The sequence below is a fragment of the Plectrocnemia conspersa genome, unplaced genomic scaffold (genome assembly GCF_051122295.1).
Source record: "Plectrocnemia conspersa isolate PC_06_02 unplaced genomic scaffold, ASM5112229v1 ptg000001l, whole genome shotgun sequence".
In the NCBI taxonomy this organism is placed as follows: Eukaryota; Metazoa; Arthropoda; class Insecta; order Trichoptera; family Polycentropodidae; genus Plectrocnemia; species Plectrocnemia conspersa.
This window is the reverse complement of record NW_028277165.1, coordinates 26180503-26203249: the sequence shown is the minus strand read 5'-3', so window position 1 is coordinate 26203249 and position 22747 is coordinate 26180503. Positions and strand designations below refer to the sequence as shown.

Here is a 22747-nt window from a genome sequence, read left to right as displayed (position 1 = left end):
TCCGTCTTGGTCAGGTGTGTATTTTGCCTCATCCAAAATGCGACTTCCTCTTACTACGCCGCTGTTGTTGTATGCGTCTGATAAGCCCGATGGTTCGCCGCCCTGTCCTAGATAATTATTTTCAGTATGTTTTGCTTGAAACTTATCCAACACGAAGGCGGAGAGAAATTGATAAATGAAGAAATACAAGCCGAACACTAATAATAGAATCAGCATTGTCTTTTTCTTCCTCCTGTATGTAGAATAAAGGTCTTTTAGTTTCATTTTGATTTTTTGATAACTATGAACATATTTTGACAACTAAGATAGGTTAGGCCGGAAAATTCTCGACCATGGTAGGATATTTAATTTGGCCGTAGCAAGACAGAAACCGGCTATGCAAGATTATACAAAACACAATTAAAAACATAGTGTATTTTAAGGCAGTTGTTTTTAATTAGTAATAATATTTTTTAAATGCATTACAAAATACATTTTAATAAATCACGCAACAATGCTACATAATTTAAACTATAAGGCTCACATACATGATTGATAACTCTTTGTCTTCTCCCTCCTCTTTGTCGCAAGATATCACATTGGGACTGACCCCATTCCCCTCTTTAACCTGTCCAATAATTTATGGAAGTAACCTATGTTAATTCATAGCAAATTAATATTACGTATTTTAAGCATATACGGACGCTCCTCTACTTTTTAAAATTTTGACTCGATAACTAAAGATACGAACAATTTTGTTCTGCACGCCAATTCCACATAGTACAGAATCTGGCCGCTGCTGTCGTCACGCAGCATTCTATTTGTTTGTACTTGCGTTAGTGGAAAGACATGCTTGCTTAAAAACAAGAAATTGATGTGGTAAAGGTTGATAACCCTCCTCTACTGTAACTCTTCACTATCTTCTTCCTTCTCCTCCATCATCTCATTCTTTTTACCAGTTTAAAAGATAAATAAATTAGTGTTGGGGCCTATTTATATTTAAATATAGATTTTCATTATGGCAAAAACTTTACAACCCTCGGTGCGTTTGCGAAAATATAATTTAACTGATAAGCACTAGTGAAATTATATGCTGGTCTAAAATATCTATGAATCTCAATTTGACAGTTGCGAAACGTCCATTTGCTGTTCAAACCCAAATCCAAGTTACACCAATTAATCAAACCCAACTTTCATTTGGGCAATTACAATATACAAATTAATCCAACTCGTCTCTAAATGGGAAAATGATTGGGAGAAAATGTACAGAGAGGCGTCGCATCTCGCATATTATTCCATAGTTAGTTTGCACTTCGATATTAGACGGTTTTATTGTTTTTGTCGTGGATTCTAAACAGTATGTCATTTAATTAAATACTATGAATCTTAATGAAATGGAAATTTAAAGAATCGACCACTGACTGGTCTACCTTTGCCTCCCTCTCCCCCTGGAAACATCTGAAATGACGTTCCTGCACCTAGAAAGTGTACAAGTGGATTAGAATATTCCGTTACGATTACAATTTTATAGCTTTTGACGTGGATTTTGCTTTCTGAGAAGGCATAATATTTTTTTGCGCCCTCCTATTTAGATAACAAATAATATGTTTCTGCCCTGAATCATCGTATTGGATAGATAATCAAGAGTGGTAATACCAAGGACATTACCTAACTCATCTAATACACCACACTTCTGCCAGGAAGTTCCACTTGGAATTTCCACAAGTCAGAATTTGACTATTTCGCTTTCGACTGTTACGTTCAAGAGATGAATCTGATAATTTTCAACACAAAAAATAGTAATTCAACATTTAGCACCGAAAAGATTGCAAAGATCCGATAAGATTACTTGATTTTATTTATTAAATTGCTTTTTAAATGTATATGTAAATATACTAATGCCTAATTATTAATTGTTGTTTTTACTTTTAAAACAAATAAAATATTACTGATTATATTTATCGCTATATCAGTAAGCATTCTAATCAGATAAAAATGAAACAAACCGTAAACTTTCATTAAAATTCGCCGCAAAAAATGTTTGATTGCATAACACCGTCATTATGCTATGACTCAACGGTGCGATTTCTAGTACCTTCAATTAGTTACAATTCTTTAATGTCCGATGCCCACTATGGGACTATGCCTACGCCAGTCTATCATTGAACAATGCACCAAATGACTAAATTTAGATTTAGAAAGTTTTAAATAAAATCTATGTAGGATGAATTATATCACGATCACATTTTAGACAGATAATTACGCACAAATTTGAAGTTCACTTCAATATTCGTGTGGAATTTGAGTCTCACGATGACTAGCCATTTACATACTTCCAAATATTATAAAAAACATCAAGTATGACACTTACATCAGTAACTCTAACTATTGCTGTTGATAAAACATTTGATTTTATTATGTAATAGTGATATTGACGGCATATCACGATGACATTTTAAATATGTGCACGTAAATGCTTTACAAATAAGTTTACGAAATATGCTACTATTAAAATACACAAATTTGTATTGTGTACAACAGTTATGTTAAATTACAGCTGTAATACTTGAACACTAGAAATCGTATCGTTTGTCATGGTAATTGAATTTAATTTTAAAACCATAAAAAAAAACAGTTAATATCAGCACATCCGTTGTAACAGATTATTTAATTCGTTCACGCTTGTAAGATTTTATAAGAAATCGTAAAAATATATACAAAGTTATTGTATAATATTGATGTGATTACACGTGAACACTGTCATATAAAAATAAAGGAGAAGAAACATAAAAGATGCTATTTATACTTCGTGTATCTACGTTAAACACGCCACGGACGTGAATAGTAAAATATTTATATGTATGTTTTCTATTGCTTATAATTTTGTATAAAATTCTGTCATATTATAGTGGGTAATTCTCGTGTACACTATAGATATTTAATATGAACTATCAGGTCATGTAATTACAGCATTTTAAGTGTTTGGTAAATAAATATTACTTAACAATAATTCTAGATTATTAATTTAATATAATCATATTTGCATGTATCATAAAAAAATGTTTTTTACATCAAGATTTTAACCACAGATATGATTTATAGATCACATAAAGCTGAAAGCTAGAGTAGAAAACTTGGCGTTAAAACTATACAATATGTACTATGTATGTGTATTACTGTATATATTTGCCGCATATATGCAGTGATACACATACATATATGCATCAAATCATTTTTTTTAAATAATTTTAGTGTGAAAGTGGAAATGTTTTTATAGTGATTAAGATTTTTAAAGTTGGTATAAAAATATGTATGATATAATATTTGTATAGCTTTGTTTCAGATAAAAATAAGTATTACTTATGTTACTCCACACCGAGCAAAATTTCTTTTTCAAGAAATATGTGGCGAGTGCACTGCTTTTATTAAATATCAGTCTAAAGGTCACAATAGCGACAAACTCTTTAACCCTTTGGACGCGTTAATCAAAAATAAATATAATTTTTTTTTTTAAATTCAAATTTTACTTTGGTTCTGTGTTTAAATGTTCTGATTTTTTAATTTTTATTTATTTAAAATGATATTTTATGTTTATTCACAAAAAAATTTTTTTCTTAAAAACATTTTTTTTACTGATTTTTGCGTAAAGAGATAAAAAAATCAATTGAGCGACTGTAGTCGACTATCGCGTCCAAAGGGTTAAAGCAAAGTTCTAAAATGTGTTTATTAAATTTCGGCTTTTAGTTAATGTATTTTACAATGGCTTTATAAAATGTCTACAGCTTAGTACGCTGGAATTTTATTGTATAACTCTATTTATATGTAGAATCAGATTTAATATAAGTTGAATTTATGACAGAAGGGGAATATAAAAATAAAAATGCCAAGATCATATGAAGGTCTTGAAACGGCCCTGTGTACAATCACGTGTTGATTCCAATGTCTTGCTTTTACAAATATCGTCTATTTTTTCTAAATTTAACTTTTTTGCTTTAACAATATTTACTAAAATCATTTCAATATTAATGATTGTTGATAGAGATATAGAAATCAATTAAATTAAAGATATGCTCAGTAAAATACTCATTTTGGAACTTCTATATAGCTTCTGTGCCACAAAAATTCAGTAATATAGTTTATATGTAGTTATCTTATATAAAAATGCATGTCATTTAAAAAAATGGGCAGGAAAATGCATGTCATTTAAAAAAATGGGCAGGAAAATGCAAATTTTCGAGAATCACGATCGAGACCTCTTTTGATGGCAGTTAGGGCTAGGACATCCGCACTTGCCGACTCGCCTATAGCTGTGGCCATACGGCTCCTTAATACGCTGGCGTTGAAAATTGATTTATTTAATGTTAGCTACGAGGATCTGATCCGGTTTATATCTTTTAATTTTAATATTTTATAATTTTTTTTTTGTTATGTTTAAGTATTGTTATATTTATTTATATATATACGTTTTTTTATGTTTTATAAATTTATAATTTGCTTTCGACCATCGTGGCGCATTGGGGTAACCTGTTAGGCCACGATGGTCTTAATTTAATCGAAAAATAAATAAAATAAATAAATGTCACTTAATTATTACTATTTTAATGAAATAGCAATATAAAAAAGCTAAAATGATGTCCCTGATTCTCAACCAGAAATTTTCGATTTATCCCTCAGGGAAAAATAAAAAACGGTCTTGAATTTATCTCGAAAATATTTTTAAAATTTGTCATTTCTGTGAAATCATATCGGAATTAATTTTTACTGATAGATAGATATTTTTACCAGTGAAAATATAATTTATCTGAAAGGTGATTGTACAATATATACATTTACATATATATCATTATTTATTTACATTGAATTACAGTGAATGTGTATTTTTCAGTAAATATATTTTCACTATCGAATTCCAAATACGTTTTCACCAGTAGATATATATATTTTTATTAGCGAAAATATAATTTAACTGCGCCAGTAAAATTATATGCCGTTCTAAACTCAATTTGATGGTTGCAAAACGTCCATTTACCGTTTCAAAGATTTGATACGTTCTCTTACATGTATCACCAAACATTACATTTGATATGTTACATATATATATATATATATATATATATGATATGTTTAACCCCTATATTTTTAATGTGTTATATAATGTGCTATAAACAATTAGGTATATTAAGTAAATACACAAATTAATAAAATAAAATAAATTATAAAATATTTTTGAAAATATTTAAGATATTCTCGTTGTTCAATAATATTCTTGACTCTTAACAATAATGTGTAATTATTGAAGACGTTGCATAGAATTTGCTGAATGGTATATTTATAATAAAAAAAAGCAAACAAGCAAATTGCATGTATTTAAAAAAATTCATAAATGCATTTTTTATTATTTATGTTAGTTACGTTTATGTCGAAAATTTATTGAAACGTGTCGTTTATCGTTATTCGTGCAACGTCTTCAATTATTTAAATTGCATTTCGAAAACAAATTAACGAAAAAATAATTGTGTTTGGAAAAACAGTTACTAAATCAATACTTTTGTAATGTATATAATAATTTAAGTACCTATTTAAATTATATTATTAAAAAAAGTTGCATTGACCTAAAAATTTGCAGCAGAACGGTCTGTAAGAAAAAATGATATTATTTTAGTTCCAGCCAGGCAAACAGAAAAACAGTTATTTTAAATTTGGTAATATGTTATTTAGTTATTTATTTATATATTTTGTATATGTATATTTCTAATTAGGCTCACCAATACCATCAACGGTTTAAAAATTGAAATTCAATGAATGAAAAACTGAAAAAATGATGAAACATGGGAAAAGCTCAAAATATTTGCATTTGGACGCGCATGGCAATTCAAAAAAATTGTGCTACACGGTTTTACAAGGTATACAATTTACGTATTTGATTGATTTTTATTACTTTATTACGTTAGAAATCGGTTGTTTCGGTAATACTAACACCCGGATTTGTCCCAGAAATTAAAATATTTAGTAATTTTAGCTAAACCACAAACGAAACTAATTCGCATCCGATTGTGTATAATCAACTCGACGTTGTGCATTGTTCATCAGGCGTGGCCTGAGCTCAATCGAGACTCGTCCCGCAATATAAGCGTCCGATTCTCGCGAGCCCCTCAGTCCAGTCAGGGTCTTGGCCGCAGTAGTTCGTCTCTACTCTCTCATACGCCACTGTGAGTAATACCAATCAAACCACAAATACTTCTTTTGACCACCGGTGTTCCACATGCCTCAAGAGCCGAAACCAGTTTAGCAGAAAGTTACAAAAAAGCGATTTCGAGAGGCCGGCCGGCGTTTCGTTTTTTTTTATTCTGCTCTCCTTTCTGTAACTACTGCAACACGAATCGGTTACGAAATAATTTTAATGGTGGGCTTCGAGAATGAATAAGCAGTTCAGTTTGCGCGTAGACGCACTGCTAGGGTCATTTTTTTCCAATCGCCTTTCTTTGCTTAGAAAAGTTTCGATTTTGTGATAATACACGCGGCATGGGTTGTGCTTCGTGTGGGTATATTTTATATATCAGTATTATTATCGTATCAAAGTATACTTAATACTTAAAAAACAAGTGTGTAAATACAACAAAACAAGTACTTTATCTCGTCGCTTTTTTATATTTTTAGATATCTTATCACTCGATTACATTCTTGATTTGATCTATGTAAATCTATAGTTTGCAAAAAAATAGATGATCTTTGCTAAAAACAATGACTGTGTTAATTTTTTGTCAAAAAAGTAATTTTTATGTATAAATACTAAATATTTTATATGCATAACTGTTGTTACATTTATTTGATTTTATATAATATGATTGCAAAGTTGTGAGTTGCACATTCCCGTTAAATACAGACGTGTCTTTATCAAAGACAACTTAACAAAGCCAGTGTCTGGCCACGTGATCAGTAATTATTTTATGGGGCTATGATGTTTTTATGATACCACTGCTTGTAATCTTGATTTTTTTTATCAAATAAGCTCAGTTAAGTTCATTTTGCATACAATATGTACATAGATTTACGTCAAATATACACGAAATCCGAGATACAACTTCATTGTTTGCAACTGAATTTAATACAATTGATGCAATATTTCTCAAATATGTTATTTTTGCATTATAATATCAATTCAGTAAAAGTAAAATTTATAGTTCATACATATACTAAACATACGTTATATAGTGGCATATAAACACTTTACAGGCCGATGACTCAAATATGTGTCATTGTAAAATTATTGTTTTATAACAGCCGCGCATTATGTGCATTCATTATTAATAAAAATTGTATTAAGAGTTTTACATACATACATGATATTAACATTTTTATATAATTAGCCTTAATTTTATGAATGTTATGCCTAAAATTAACACTTGAATTTTCAGCGAACTGTAAAAAAACTCGCTTTAATCTTGAAATAGTAGAAATTTTAGTTTTAATATAAACTAATATCTGAGTTCGTATCCCATATGGACCCAAGTGGTTTCGATTTCTATCGTGTTTGGGAGATAATAATAATTTTTATATAAATTCTGATCGTTCACCACATTTCAGGTTTTCCTTAGCACGCGGGTGAATATCGTGATGAATAATCAAAATATAATGTCAACGATTTACAGGTCTAGATTTTAGTTGTTGTCTTACAACTTATTTAGTAGTTGTTGGTTGTGTTTACTCGGTTGCAACATGATTGACAATAATAAAAAAATTTAAGTACAAACAAAATTATTTTTTTTAAATTACAAAATATGAATATAAAATGTATTACAAATATTTTGGAATACCATTTTTTATAATTAAGAATAATTTAAAATTATTTTATGTATTTTTTACAGATCTATAATCAGAAATATGTATGCATATGTTAACGCAAGATGAAATTAACGTAATTTTAGAATATTATTTTAGAATTTTATATAATCAAAAGTGAATTAAATGATTTATTTTGTAAGCATTTATATGTGAACATTTGCTGTTTGCGCTTTTTTTTAGATGTATGTATAGTGGAACTTTGACTTACGAGTTTTTGATATACGAGCAATTTTTTTAAATTTAATTCAGCATACGAGTAATAAAACGTATTGCGTAACTTGAAAATAAACTTTATTATTAATTTTGGTAGTTATATATTTACAATGGCAAATGCAATTTTAATTCATTTCAATGGGGAAAATTGATTTGACGTACGAGTAACAAATACCACATACTTTACGTAGTAAAAACTTTATATGCTTCGAGATGAAAAAAATCTAAATATTCTTTCTAATATTTCCTGTTCAAAAATAAATATTTGATTTAAAATCAAGCCGCTCAGTGAGTTTTTTTTCTGTTCCGACTAAATAATATGATAAATACATTTTAATTACATATTCCATTATTCTTTGAAAATAGTTTTTAATTAAAAATTTTAATACAAATTTATATTGTTACATGATTTAGCAATATTACGTGAAAACATGTACATTCTATACAGGTATTTAACAATACAAAACTCTGTACAATCAGCGCCGTGTGCGAAATATGATTGTACACCTTAACAAAATTGCAAATTCAAGCTCTTTCGATTTATTGTTCAAGGATATTACTTTCAGCATAAGAACGCTATTATGATAATAACAGCAAAATAAAGAAAACGACTAATGTTCATGCATTCTGCACTTATATTTTCCCACAATCGATTTTATCATAAGTACAAAAACCATTTTTAAAATCGTATCTACATATAAACATGTAACATACCCTTCATAAAAAACAAACCGTATTCATAACTCATAAGTTGACTAATTATAAGAAGCACGTTGACTAATTATTAGGTAAAAAAATACAGTTATTTTATTACAGTTTTTATATTATAATAAACTTTTTTTGTTACTACAAATACATAGTGTTGTTTTATTAATTATATTGGACTTTTTATAATAGGTTCGATAATTCTTTAAGTAGAGATATTATCGCGACAACATAGGCACGCAAGGGTTAAAGCAGAGGTCGTTAACGTTTGACCCAATTCCTTGTAAATACAAATGTAATTGTCCATCTGGTTGCAAAAAGAATGAAGGATATTACATCAAGTTGCAATTTCCTCCATAGTGTATTATTCAATCGTGAGACTGTGCAATGTTTAGCGTTATGTATTTTTAATCATTTCGATTCTATGACATGTTTTCTTACTATTGTAGCAATACATATTAAGCTTGTTGGTAAATAAATTAACCGTTGGCTTACTTCATGCGTTACATATGGATCTGCGTGTTTATTATATTGTCATAAAAATGGTATTCCTAAAATATTATATTGTATCGGGTTAAAAACTTAAGCGTATTTAACATGTTAATAAAGTGTATTCACACATACTAATTGTTCTTAGTAAATGGGATTTTCCATTGATAATAAATTATTTATCCTTATACAAAAAATGAAACAAAACCTAGCGAATTTCTGCATAATAAACACGATTTACCTTAATCTAAAACGGGGAAGAATTGTGTTAAAATGAATATCTATAACAATGCATTAAGTCGTAGAGGAAGTTTTCTATAGGATATAGGTGTAATCTATTCTATTGCTTTAATAATATTAATTATGGTATATAATCTTAAATCTCATTTTTTAAATATGATGATCATATGCCTCTATTATACTTCGTGAGTATGAGGTGAAAAATAAATAAAATATCTGAATAATATACCCACGCTCCCACAACTCATTATCTATTAAACAATAGCTTTTTTAGAAATTTGCAATGTTGTAAAATTACTAATAACGGTATTGTGTGCCGTTAGATAACATCTTGTACTGCAAAAAGTTGATGATCATCGGACACTCAAGTCAGACATAAAAAAAATATGAGTCGCTACTTATTATATTTCATGTCCAATATATTTTGAGGTATAATTCAAAAAATTATAAACTTCTATAATTATTTATTTTTTGCTAAAATATATTTTTAAGTAAAAGGGGAATGTTGATATGGTCGTTTTTAATAGTTTTATAACCATCATACAAACTTAAACAGGGCGGGAATTTACAAATGTCTTGTTGTGGTTATTAACTTAATGTTTACTCTCTGTTCGTTTTGTTTGTTACAGCCAATCAATCCAAAATGGGTATCGATTTTTATTACCTCCCTGGCTCGGCTCCTTGCCGCGCTGTAATGCTCACGGCGAAAGCCGTTGGAGTTGAACTTAACCTCAAACTCACCGACTTAATGAAGGGAGAACATCTCACCCCAGAGTTCATCAAGGTTAGTATTTATACTGTTATATTTTAAAATTGTATTGTAAAAAACACGCCACAGGCACCTACACGTTTTTACTAACTTATTACACGACTCTTGTCGATTTTGTGATGTTTTGTATTTTTTTACAGAGTAACGATAAAATTGTTGCAGTCATTTTAAACGGATACCAATAAAAACGTCCGTTGTTTCATCTAATTAAAAATAGTCTGAAGATTACCTTACATAAATGCATAACAAATTCGTTTTATTGATTTTTTTTACTTAAATGCACAACTCTTAAAATAATTCCCTGTTAAATCGCACCCTATAAAAAATACTCGATACAATAAAAATAGAGCATATTTATCCTCATGATCATAAAATAATCAATCAATAAGCCATTTCAGATATCTTTATAAAGCAAATTAAATATTGTAATAAAATATATAGTGCTCATGGTTCTTAAGTAAAACATTCTCAAGAATTAAATGCTCATTTTAGACCAAAACGTTATTAGGTAAATATTTTTACTTTGAAGGATTATCTCTTATAAACTCATATTTTTAAATTATTTGCTTATAATTATAAAAATTGAGTGTATATTTGAGAATACCAATTCTTTTGACCACCCATTGCATTGTTTTCATATGCATTTTTATTGCTGTGTGTTTCATGATGGTCCACAATCTTGCGAAGCTTCAAGAGCAAGATGAATACAAATATATTTAACATATCGGCTTTTTATTTTTATCACTAGGGCGGAAAACAGACATTTCACTTGTGGCAGTCAAAAGTCTTACTGTACTGTGAAACTGTATTATTTGAAAAAAGAGTTTGTTCAATTTGTTGACAAGATTTCTTATCTAACACACAACAATTTTGATGCATGGTTTTTTGAGAGCTTCTTGTGCAAGTGTAATATGGTAGCTTACTTTATAATTCGGCATTGTTTCCTTTCCGTTTTCGATACATTTAAAATATCGGATGTATATGCAGTAGTACTCGTCTTTTATTTTACTATACTTCGTGCGGTACCCCAAAATCAATTAGCGGAAATCTAGAGTTTGCGCAACACAAGTTGGGAACTGCCGAAAAGCTTAGCATATTAAAGATTTTTTACATTGTCTGTGCTGTGTGTGTGTAGATTTTGAGCGCAAATTCTCATAAATTTCTATGAGTACATAATTGGCTCTGTATATTGCAGCACGCAATACAAATATTGTGTATAGGTATTGTTCTTTTGTCACGCAAACATTAACTATATAAAAATCACTTGAAATGTATTTGACAGTGATTCTTCAGAAGCTAATTGTATATTAAAAAATGTCCTGCTGTTATATTTTCACAATTTTACAAAACAAAACTATTAACACAAACACCATATATCTTTTTCCAGATAAACTTGGTACATAATTGCTTAATTATTAAAAAGTATACAGTTTATCTTTCATAATATACTGTTTATTTTAAATGATTTAAACTGTGTGTATTATTATACTTTAAACAAAACAAATTATAATATAATTTTAGAAATAAGAGTTGCTGATATATTAATAAATAAAAGTCAAATTCTTTAGGTACAAATATCTTGTTTCACAATCTATCTGTAACAAGATTCGAGCCCTCATTCCAATAAACCAGTTTCCGTCGCTGGCGTAGCAGTTATGTACATAAACGAACCTACATTTTAACTGATATATTTTTACTTAACTGCACTCCAAAGTTAATAAATTACATGGATTTTTTATTATTTAAAAAAAAACATCCAAGGACAAGGCCATCCAGTCTCTAGCGTTCAATTCAATCGAATCAATTTAACGCTTAGTCATTGCGGTCCAATGGTAGCTTAAAAATGATCAAACTGTTATTTTTTTAGTTGAATCCTCAACACACGGTGCCCACATTAAACGACAACGGCTTCTGCCTTTGGGAATCGCGAGCGATTTGCGCCTATTTAGTGAACAAATATGGCAAAGACGATTCCCTGTATCCAAAAGATCCGAAAGCTAGAGCGCTAGTCGATCAAAGATTGTACTTTGACTTGGGAACTCTCTATCAACGCTTCGCAGACTATTTCGTAAGCTTACATTATAAACTTATGTATATAATAATCAATGTATAATTAATTAACAATCGTGTTTTAGTATCCAGTAATCTTTGGAGGTGCTTCTTTCGAACCGGCCAAGAAGACCAGAATGGAAGAAGGCGTTGCATTTTTGGATAAATTCTTGGATGGACAGACTTGGGCTGCTGGTTCTAATATGACCATTGCCGATTTATCTCTGGTTGCTTCTATTTCTACGCTCGAATCCGCTGACGTAGATCTTTCTTCATATTCCAACGTCATGAGGTATTACATTTAGACTTTAATTGATATTATTTAACTCAAATGTGATAATAAAACTATTTATTCTATAGATGGTATGAAAAAGTTAAAGCTACGGCGCCGTCCTACCAAGAAGCTAACGCCGAAGGAGCCAAAGCTTTCAAAGCCTTGGTTGAACATGCTTTGAAGAAGTAAAAAGCATTCATTTTTATTGTATCCTTTATTCTTTTCGCAACGTAAAGCACAATATCATTGCACATGGATCACACAAATCAATTATTTTTTTTTATAATAAAATAATATTTTAAAAACAAACAGTATTATTCACTCTAAAAACTTTCAAAACCTCAAAATGCTTCTCAAGACTCCGCTCGAACTCTTTAAAATGCACCGTTTGCGAAACGTCGGCGCCTAGTTCTTGCAGCTTGTTAAAAAAGTACTCTTCCTCCTTCCGAATCCAAGGCCGCCGTTTATCCCTCACTTGGTAAGGAGTTACGTGAATGTGTGATTTGATTCCGTAACTAGAAAACGCATGTACTATTTTATTTGAAATGATCCAAGTGTTTTTGGATCCGCCGTGTCCACCGTCCAACCAAAACATGTCTGTTATACGCGAAACAAATCTACTGGTCTCATTATCTGGAGTTCCAACCTTTAAACTATGCAATTCGTGCAGAAACTGATTTAAAACGACACATCCTTTACTAAAACCTATTAAAGTAATTTCACCAGTGTCTAAAAGATTTTTATTCCACCATATTTCATGATCGTTATCTAGTACTTTCATATCTCGCGATCCAAGAATATCCTGAAATTAATAAAAATAAATGAACATACATAAGTTGATCAAACTAAAAATAAAAACAATCTTACTTTAACTAAATCAAAATCCATATAAGAAGATTGATTTTGAGCCGATTTTTTAATAATTTCTTTCAAATTCGTATCACTCGATGATTTTATTATGTTGCTTGTGTTTTGTAGTAATCTAAAAAGATAAAAATAAAGTAATATATCATTTTGATTTGTATTACATTACATGTGATTGAACCGAGTCCACACTATCACATTTTTAACACAAATACTTTATCAACAAAACATGAGATAAGTTAACTATTCGACAACAATTGTAAGACAAGTAAATAAATGAAAGATTACACATGTTAAAAGTGGAGTCGGCTTTATGTAGGATACTTTTCAAGATGATGAAGTCCATAATGGGTGGGTTCGTGCGTTGGAATTCCAATTTCGTTACTGACTACAAAATTATCATAACAACTAAACGTCTTTAACTCCACCCTGCAAATTATTAAGCATGTTATTTTAAATCAAAAGTGACTCATAATTTTCAATTAAATACCTTGAAGGTCTCACGACGACAATGTAAGAATATGGAAAAGCTGTATTCATAATCGTCGCTACATTTTCTAAATTCCATTTTATATGACAAATGTTGTCCATGTTCATTTTCATTATTTCTGGAAAATCCTATAAAAAACAAATATAATTATCAGTTACGGGGCATGGATTGTGACTACAAGAAATTGCCAGAAGAATTAAAATAAAATTATACAAATAAATCACTCAAATCTGTTTTTATAAAAAAATATGTCGCCTTTTAAATAAACAGATTTATAATTTGATCTTTCAGATAATCCTAACTGCAAAAATGTAATGAGTAATATATAGGAATATATTTATTATAGTATAATAGTATATAGGAATATATTTTATTATAATATATTGGCGAGTGATGCTCTGGCCCCTGGTATAAAAAGTTAGGGGGGCATCCAGAAGCAGTCGATCAAAGACAATATTTTGTTAAAAACGATGTTTTCCTATACTAATTGTTCAAAAAATATCAATGTTGCACTCGTATACTCTTAAATTTTTTTGCGACAATTTTTAGTTTTTTGTACAGTCATCCTATTGATTTTTATTAACACATAAAGTATTTTTACAAGTACCTGAATTTAGGGAATGTTATTTAATAGCTTCTTATTATTTGAAGCACGAAATATGTATAAATAGACAGACGGATAATTATATATGTATATAATAATAAATTTGACCTGCTTGTTAAATAGATCCCAAAGAAAAAAAACACGAAGACGACAATAGTTACTACGTTTTCATTCAATATCATCAAAGAAAATTACTATTAATATTAAATACTTGGATTTTTTCACAAATCTACCTAACCTAACCTACCCCTTTCAATTGACGTCCGTGCATCAAACCTATACAAGCCCACGTATTTTGATGTTTATCATATTAATGGTAGCAGAGAAAAATGTGATGTAGATATTTTTGCTTTCTTGACTATTATTTTTTATTGCTCTTTTTTTACTTTTTGTAACATTGTATAATATATGTTTAGTGTATAAGTGAGAGCTGTTTTTCGTATATTAAAAATTATTATATAATAGATTTTTGTCATTTTATTATATATAAAAGTATTTAACCACACTTTTTATTCTATTAAAAAAAATTAAATTGGTCCTAAATGGTCATGGTCACAAATTAGCCATCTGAAACCTTATTTTTTTTAGACAACCGAGTAATATTAATTTTAAAATATATATTTTAATAATACATAAATTTAAAAAAATATATTAAATTTTTGAATTTAAGAAAAAATTGATTTCTGTTTATTCAAACATAAATTTAAGAGTTTTGTTAGTTCTTCAACACCCCGGTAAGACAGTCTTCTTGTGAAAGTCAAGGTCACATGCGTACAATAAGATCTTATTTTCTTCTAAAGGTGAGAAATCAAAACAATAATCTTGGGCCATTTTATCCAGGCTTCAAAACTGGCAAATGTTTGAGCTCTGAGTGCGTCAGATGAATCTGAATCTCGATTCCCTTAAAAACAGACTACTGCATTACATAAGATGAGGCTGCATTGGTACGAAATTCACTCTATAGCAGTAAAGAATGACTTCTTAGATTTTGGGTTCGATTCGCCGGCACATGACCTTTTTCATGAAAAATTGCAAAAGTGAGAATTATGTCTCCGAATCTCTGCGAGAATTAACTCACTAACTTTTATAAAAATAGATCGCCACTCAAAAAAGTTGAGAGCTTTTGATATATAGCATATTTCTTGATGAAGATTATGACATACATTTAAAATTAAAATAAATAAATAATAATAATATTTACCTGAACATCTCCACCAAAATATACAACTGTAGAAGGTGCGTCAGATTGAATAGCCGGTGGACATAATAAGACATCATTTTTTCTATCTTCTCTACCAGCAACCGAATTGAATCGAAGCGGAGGAGTTAACGATAACATTTTTTGATGTTTTTCTCGTTTTCCATAAAACTAAACGTTAAAATTAAAAATTACAACCTAAACGCAATAATCTAACTTTATAATTATAATAATGAATACGATAGTAATACTGAAAATGTTTAACACTAAACACAATCTTATCAGTTGTATATTTAGTTTAAATTGCTGGGATATTTCCTCAGACCCAAGCAGCGCGAGACTCGCACGCGCATATCTTCTAGGCACTGTCTCATGTCACCTTTGAGCTCTCGCACTTTCACCGTCACTTCTTCCCGCATCAAATTATAGCACATGGCGATCAGGCCCATCCCCAGCAACATGTAAACAAAGTTTATGACGAGCTTCGTCTGCGATCCTTCGCGCGAATCGGATATGTTGGCTCCCGGTACGAAATCGCCTATGCCGATCTTACACAAACTCGTCACGCAAAAGTACGTCGAATCTAAATAGTTCCAATCCTCCCACTCGGCGAACATGATCGTACCGCAGAGAATATAAAAGGATATCACCCATAAACAAGCCGTAGTCGGCACGATTATTTTCTTCCTCTGTGACGTTCCGTTCTGTTCGTATTCTAACTCGCGATCGTGACTACACTCGTGCAACATAGTATAGAGCCACTTGAACGTCTGAGCCAGAACTTTACCCATATTCATAAAGTACAATATGTAAATCGGTATTCCCAAGCCCGCGTACATCACGGTCACGCCTTTACCCCACGCCGTCTTCGGTACCATGTTTCCGTAACCGATCATCGTAAATACCGATAAACAAAACATCAAAGCGCCTGGAAAAGTCCATATTTCATCAGTCGTTCTGCCGTCGTATCCGCTCAAAATGGTAGCTGCAAAATTATCTTGGAACTTTTTCAATACATCGTTCGCCTCTTGCAACCAAATGGTCTCGTTAAAGACGTTCACATTGGTCGTCACTTCCCACAGTTCGGCAGCGCAGTTCTTTCTCAATCCGGCGATATGCGCAAAGTGCGGGTCTTTTTCTTGGGTCTCTAAAGATATGAACCCGAAGGCTCCAACTATCGCATAACAGACGACCAACGCTCCGACGCCTACTTGCGTACACATGAACGCCACGAATTTTCTGAGGCAATCTTTGATCTTCTCGCGGGGGTCGCTCTCGGTGGTCGAGGAGGAGTCTCTGCTCCGTAAGGAGCTTCTGAACCCCTGCTCCTCGAATTGCCGCATGGTTAATCGCAGATACGCGCTGGGCGAGAGAAGGATTTTAGAATTTCATTGAGAACGCACGAAACCTATATATAGAACGATTGGCCGACTGCCAACAGAATTCAATCTCGTTTATTAAACGTAAAAATATCCATCCCTATATCTTACTCTATATTCAAACATTAGTTAAAGATAACACATATATATCTATTACTAGCATTATTAAAGTAAATTCTTAGTTAACACAACTTTTTGTTTATATTAGAAAAAAACATAAATATATTAAATAATTATAAAATTCATACTTTATAATCTGTGCAGTGCGTTGAAACGAATCTGGTTAAATAAGATATTCCAACAAAAAGTGAAACAATTTTGACAGTTGGAATGTTTACTTTGATTTTCAATGACAGCATGTTTATGACCATAGCAGATTTCTTAATGAGCATTTCCTTTTTAAATAAATTTTATTGAATAGAAATATTAAACACAAAATTTATAATAAAAGTATATTTCAGTGGCGGCTTGACTATAATGTTAAGAATGAAATATTAGGAGTAATTAAGAAAATTCAATTGTTATGCAGATAATAATATTTATTCCCAACATTTAATTGTCTTGCCTTGTTGAAAGAAAGAAATGATTATGAATTATTGCGGATATTTAAAACACACTGCTTTAACAACATTTTAATGAATATTTCCTAGAGCCTTATGCAGCCAAATAGTGGATCAGAAATTCTTTTACAACTATCTTTAAATTTATAATCCCGATTTTCGATTTTATGGACATGGCTTCTGATAAATCTTGAAGTAATGTTTTAATTTAAAATCCCTTCAAAATTTACAGGTCTATTTTTAAGTTAAAAATCAAGCATTGTCATTAATTGCGTTTACATTGCGCGCAACTACTCGCGCAACTCTTTCGCGAGTTAAAATTCACTTAGTATAGGCTTGCACCCCGAAACTTATTGCACGAGTCAATTTCGTGCGAGTCACCTTCCAGTCAGTTTTGGTGCAAGCAAGATATTTTATAATAGATTTATAAAATAAATAATTTATTGCCCATTTATATTTGAAGCGGTCGTGGGGTTACGCTTCTGTTTTGTAGTTATCAGCAGTCCGGTTGACGATCTGTGATAGGACGTTTGTACAGCGAACTGTACAAAGTGGCCCTTATGAAATCGTCCGGTACGTTCTTGACACGTGTTGACTGGGATCCTTCGACAGTCGTCGATATTAAACCTCGAGCGCGTGTCCTGGAGATGGTTGCTCGAACAGGAGGCGAGGTGTAGAATCCGTGTAGTCCAGTGAGTGTTGCAGTGTCAGAAGTCCTGAGTAGAATGTGTAAAGTGAGCCATTTGGTACCTCCTTATAATCCCGGTCGGGTGTGCAACAGTATCCCCACTCCGCGCGTTGCTTGCGGTGGCGGGGGTGCGGTGTGGTTGTACAACGCCACATAGTTCGGGCGCGCGGCTCAGCGGGACTTCACTTTCACTCATGCTGCGTTACGGACGGTCGTCTCGGGGTCCGCATCCCCACTCTGCGCGTAGCTCGCGGTGGCGGGGATGCGGTGTTTATTGTACGACGCCGCTTAGTTCGGGCGCGCGGCTCAACGGGACAATCACTTTCACTTTATGCTGCGTCACGGACGGTCGTCTCGGGGTCCCCATAGTACTCCCCCTCTTAGCAATTTACAGTTGCGAAATTTAACCAAGAGGAGAAACTGAGGCTCGTTCAGACTGATGTGGTCTCGTGCGCAGCGTGGGTCAGTGCAGATGGAAGCAGAACCAGTTGGTTGATGATTGTGTGGACGTATGTACAGCGAACTGTACAAAGTGGCCCTTACGAAACTCTCAGCTAACGGAAAAGTAGGGGTCCGGGGTCCGTTTGTCACTTGTGCATGACATTTTCCTCCGTGTGCATACTTCTACCTTAAAATATAAAGAAAAATATTATTACTGCAATTAAAAAATATATTTCAAGATACTGGCTGTTCGTTGCTGTATTTTTGTGTAGACTCGTCTGTCGTTGGTTGAAGTTGTTGCCGAAAATGTGAGCAGTATCCCAAACGTTTCGGGAATTTCACTGTTTAGCCAAATCGTGTCTGATTAAGTTTACAGTCGAAACTTAGACAAAGAATTGGTGTTGCTGTTGGAGATGTGTCTCCAAATAGTGTGCGGAGCTGTGTATGTGGCACTCGGAGGTCCCGGCCGGCTAGGAAGTTCCCAGCCGCGTCCACAGGAAACTCTTCGCAGTGGAGTTGCATTGCAGCGGGTCGTCGTTTAGTTTGTGGTTGAAACTGAAACGATCAGTCGGTGCTGCAATCCGTTGCTAAGTTTATAGTCGAAACTTAGACGGGCGTTGTCGTTGCTGGAGATGTGTCTCCAGACAGTGTGCGGAGCTGTGTATGTGGCACTCGGAGGTTCCGGTCGGCTAGGTAGTTCCCAGCCGCGTCCACAGGAAGCTCTTCGCAGTTTTTACGGCACTTGGAAGGACTCGCCGGTTCAGAGTTTTCCGTGCTAGGCCTACGCACGGTGTGGATGGCCCGTCTTCCTTCACACGTGCGTCAGATGATGCTGATTTTGGACGACACGAGCATCGATAAACTCGCCACCATCGCCGACAAACTAATGGACGCTGAACCTTGTGGATATAACACGACTGCCGCCGTCAGTGCACCACCTCCACCAACCACTCCGTCAAGATTGGATGTACTTGAGGAAAAGCTTTCCCAGATGACGGCCATTTTGGAGAAAATGGTCGTCAACGCAGACCGTCAAAGAAGCTCGAGCCGGAGCCGAGCTTACAACAACCGCCCGAGAAGTCGCTCCTCTTCGCGAAAACGCCCAAGCAACGAGTCAGGACTGTGCTACTACCACGAGACTTTCGGGGACAAGGCGCGCCGTTGCAAGGATCCGTGCTCGAAAAGGTCGGAAAACTAATCCGGCATTCGTCAATGGCAGCGGACGATGTTAGGCCGAAGTCAAGCCGCCTGTTTGTTACCGACAAAGTAACAAAAGAGAAGTTTTTGATCGATACCGGCTCGGACCTGTCCGTGTATCCGAGAAGCAAATTAGGACTTCGAACTCCAGCTATTCCGTACGACCTTTTCGCAGCCAACGGTTCCATCATCCAAACTTTTGGATGGAAACAACTGTCCGTCGATTTAGGACTTCGTCTTTTCTTCGCGACCAGGTGAAGAGGCGATGACCATGGGCTGTCAGATGGTCGAACGATTCCGTCGTTGATCATTTTCCGGAATTCCTCTTTGGCGATGTGGTACTTCTCCGGAGCTAGTCGTCGAGGGCGATTTGAAACTGGAGGGCCTGAACTGGTCCGGATGTGATGCACTGCTGAATGTTTCGGCTGAGGTCGCAGCGATGTCAATCCAGCTGATTGCGTAATTTCCGGAAAACGTTTCAAAATGTCGTGATACGTCGTCGTTCCGGAAATAGCTTTGATCTGCGGCAAACTATCTGTGCCTTGTACAATGCATTGAATGTTGAATGCAGTTGTACCGTCGACCAGGCGGGCATGTTTTAAATCTACTAGTAGATTAAAATGGTGCAAAAAATCAGCTCCAATGATGGGCTTCGTTACGTCGGCAATGATAAAACGCCACTGGAAATCTCGACGAAGTCCTAAATCGACGGACAGTTGTTTCCATCCAAAAGTTTGGATGATGGAACCGTTGGCTGCGAAAAGGTCGTACGGAATAGCTGGAGTTCGAAGTCCTAATTTGCTTCTCGGATACACGGACAGGTCCGAGCCGGTATCGATCAAAAACTTCTCTTTTGTTACTTTGTCGGTAACAAACAGGCGGCTTGACTTCGGCCTAACATCGTCCGCTGCCATTGACGAATGCCGGATTAGTTTTCCGACCTTTTCGAGCACGGATCCTTGCAACGGCGCGCCTTGTCCCCGAAAGTCTCGTGGTAGTAGCACAGTCCTGACTCGTTGCTTGGGCGTTTTCGCGAAGAGGAGCGACTTCTCGGGCGGTTGTTGTAAGCTCGGCTCCGGCTCGAGCTTCTTTGACGGTCTGCGTTGACGACCATTTTCTCCAAAATGGCCGTCATCTGGGAAAGCTTTTCCTCAAGTACATCCAATCTTGACGGAGTGGTTGGTGGAGGTGGTGCACTGACGGCGGCAGTCGTGTTATATCCACAAGGTTCAGCGTCCATTAGTTTGTCGGCGATGGTGGCGAGTTTATCGATGCTCGTGTCGTCCAAAATCAGCATCATCTGACGCACGTGTGAAGGAAGACGGGCCATCCACACCGTGCGTAGGCCTAGCACGGAAAACTCTGAACCGGCGAGTCCTTCCAAGTGCCGTAAAAACTGAGATGGTTTCCTGTCGCCCATCTCCTCGCGCTCAAGGCATTGCCTTAACTTCGTTTCGCGTGATGATGAAAGGCGGCTGATCAGAGCAGCCTTTAACGTGTCGTATGCGTGCGCGGCCGGTTTATTAGTGATAATATCACGTACCTCTTGGATGGTGCGAGGCGGCAACGAAGTCAGCACCTTGTAGTACTTCGTTTCGTCCGCCGTAATTCGAGCATGGGCCAGTTGTTCTTCGAGCATGATGAACCACAGGATAGGGTCATCGCTGGTGAAGGGCGGAGGCGTCACGGACACAGCATCGGAGTTGGCGGTTGGAGCACTGGTGTTGGCTGGAGCTTCCATCGTCACGTTTGAGTAATACTTTTTCGGGAAAAAATATTATTTAGCGTTGGTGTCAAACACTGCCGGGGTTATACGCATTTAAAAATACGGTTGTGTTGGGTTCCGTCAGGACAGATATTTTTTTTTTTTAAAAAAAAAATAAATAAAAAAAATAGCGTTGGTGTCAAAAACTGCCGAGGTTATACGCATTTAAAAATACGGTTTAATATCACGTCGGGGTCACCAATGAAGCGGTCGTGGGGTTACGCTTCTGTTTTGTAGTTATCAGCAGTCCGGTTGACGATCTGTGATAGGACGTTTGTACAGCGAACTGTACAAAGTGGCCCTTATGAAATCGTCCGGTACGTTCTTGACACGTGTTGACTGGGATCCTTCGACAGTCGTCGATATTAAACCTCGAGCGCGTGTCCTGGAGATGGTTGCTCGAACAGGAGGCGAGGTGTAGAATCCGTGTAGTCCAGTGAGTGTTGCAGTGTCAGAAGTCCTGAGTAGAATGTGTAAAGTGAGCCATTTGGTACCTCCTTATAATCCCGGTCGGGTGTGCAACAGTATCCCCACTCCGCGCGTTGCTTGCGGTGGCGGGGGTGCGGTGTGGTTGTACAACGCCACATAGTTCGGGCGCGCGGCTCAGCGGGACTTCACTTTCACTCATGCTGCGTTACGGACGGTCGTCTCGGGGTCCGCATCCCCACTCTGCGCGTAGCTCGCGGTGGCGGGGATGCGGTGTTTATTGTACGACGCCGCTTAGTTCGGGCGCGCGGCTCAACGGGACAATCACTTTCACTTTATGCTGCGTCACGGACGGTCGTCTCGGGGTCCCCATATATTTATAAATGAAATATTTTTTAGTTCACGTGATCGTCCTGTGGGAGCCTAAATTTGTTATGGGCAAAACTAGTCGGCACTTGAGTAGCACCGCGTGACAGTTATTCTCCCGACTGGCAATATTCCGCGCATTAAAAAAAACTCGTAAACAACTCGTATTATCGATAAAATACTTCTGCAGTGGCTCAATCTGTGTATAA

The 22747-nt window shown here is 34.6% G+C and overlaps 3 protein-coding genes and 1 long non-coding RNA gene across 8 annotated transcripts; 2 read left to right on the top strand and 2 right to left on the bottom strand.

The window, feature by feature from the left end:
- Window positions 1–6050: 6050 nt before the first annotated feature.
- LOC148239464 (glutathione S-transferase 1-like) lies at window positions 6051–12869 on the top strand. The gene is made up of 5 exons (XM_088198688.1): window positions 6051–6188; window positions 10098–10252; window positions 12105–12305; window positions 12373–12578; window positions 12647–12869. Exons 2-5 carry the CDS (start codon window positions 10112–10114, stop codon window positions 12747–12749), a joined length of 651 nt encoding a protein of 216 aa, XP_088054814.1. The 5' UTR covers window positions 6051–6188; window positions 10098–10111; the 3' UTR covers window positions 12750–12869.
- On the bottom strand, window positions 12760–17477 carry LOC148239463 (mitochondrial protein C2orf69 homolog). Of its 5 annotated transcripts, none has more exons than XM_088198568.1 (6): window positions 17344–17477; window positions 15720–15887; window positions 13915–14042; window positions 13713–13853; window positions 13428–13542; window positions 12760–13362 (listed from the first exon to the last, which is right to left on the bottom strand). In XM_088198568.1, the coding sequence occupies exons 1-4, from the start codon at window positions 17464–17466 to the stop codon at window positions 13736–13738; spliced, it is 537 nt and encodes a 178-aa protein (XP_088054694.1). In that variant the 5' UTR covers window positions 17467–17477; the 3' UTR covers window positions 12760–13362; window positions 13428–13542; window positions 13713–13735. The 5 variants fall into 5 exon arrangements, with proteins under 5 accessions (XP_088054694.1, XP_088054338.1, XP_088054608.1 ...); XM_088198212.1 differs by having other exon boundaries at window positions 13749–13853; XM_088198482.1 differs by lacking the exon at window positions 17344–17477 and adding an exon at window positions 16936–17071 and having other exon boundaries at window positions 13749–13853.
- A 695-nt stretch (window positions 17478–18172) lies between these two features.
- Window positions 18173–22550, bottom strand: LOC148239461 (uncharacterized). Its single transcript, XR_015810841.1, has 2 exons — window positions 21922–22550; window positions 18173–19565 (listed from the first exon to the last, which is right to left on the bottom strand). It is a non-coding gene; the product is annotated as an uncharacterized LOC148239461 (long non-coding RNA).
- Window positions 19518–20108, top strand: LOC148239462 (uncharacterized). Its single transcript, XM_088193525.1, has one exon. The coding sequence runs from the start codon at window positions 19581–19583 to the stop codon at window positions 19980–19982; it is 402 nt and encodes a 133-aa protein (XP_088049651.1). The 5' UTR covers window positions 19518–19580; the 3' UTR covers window positions 19983–20108.
- Window positions 22551–22747: the final 197 nt, after the last annotated feature.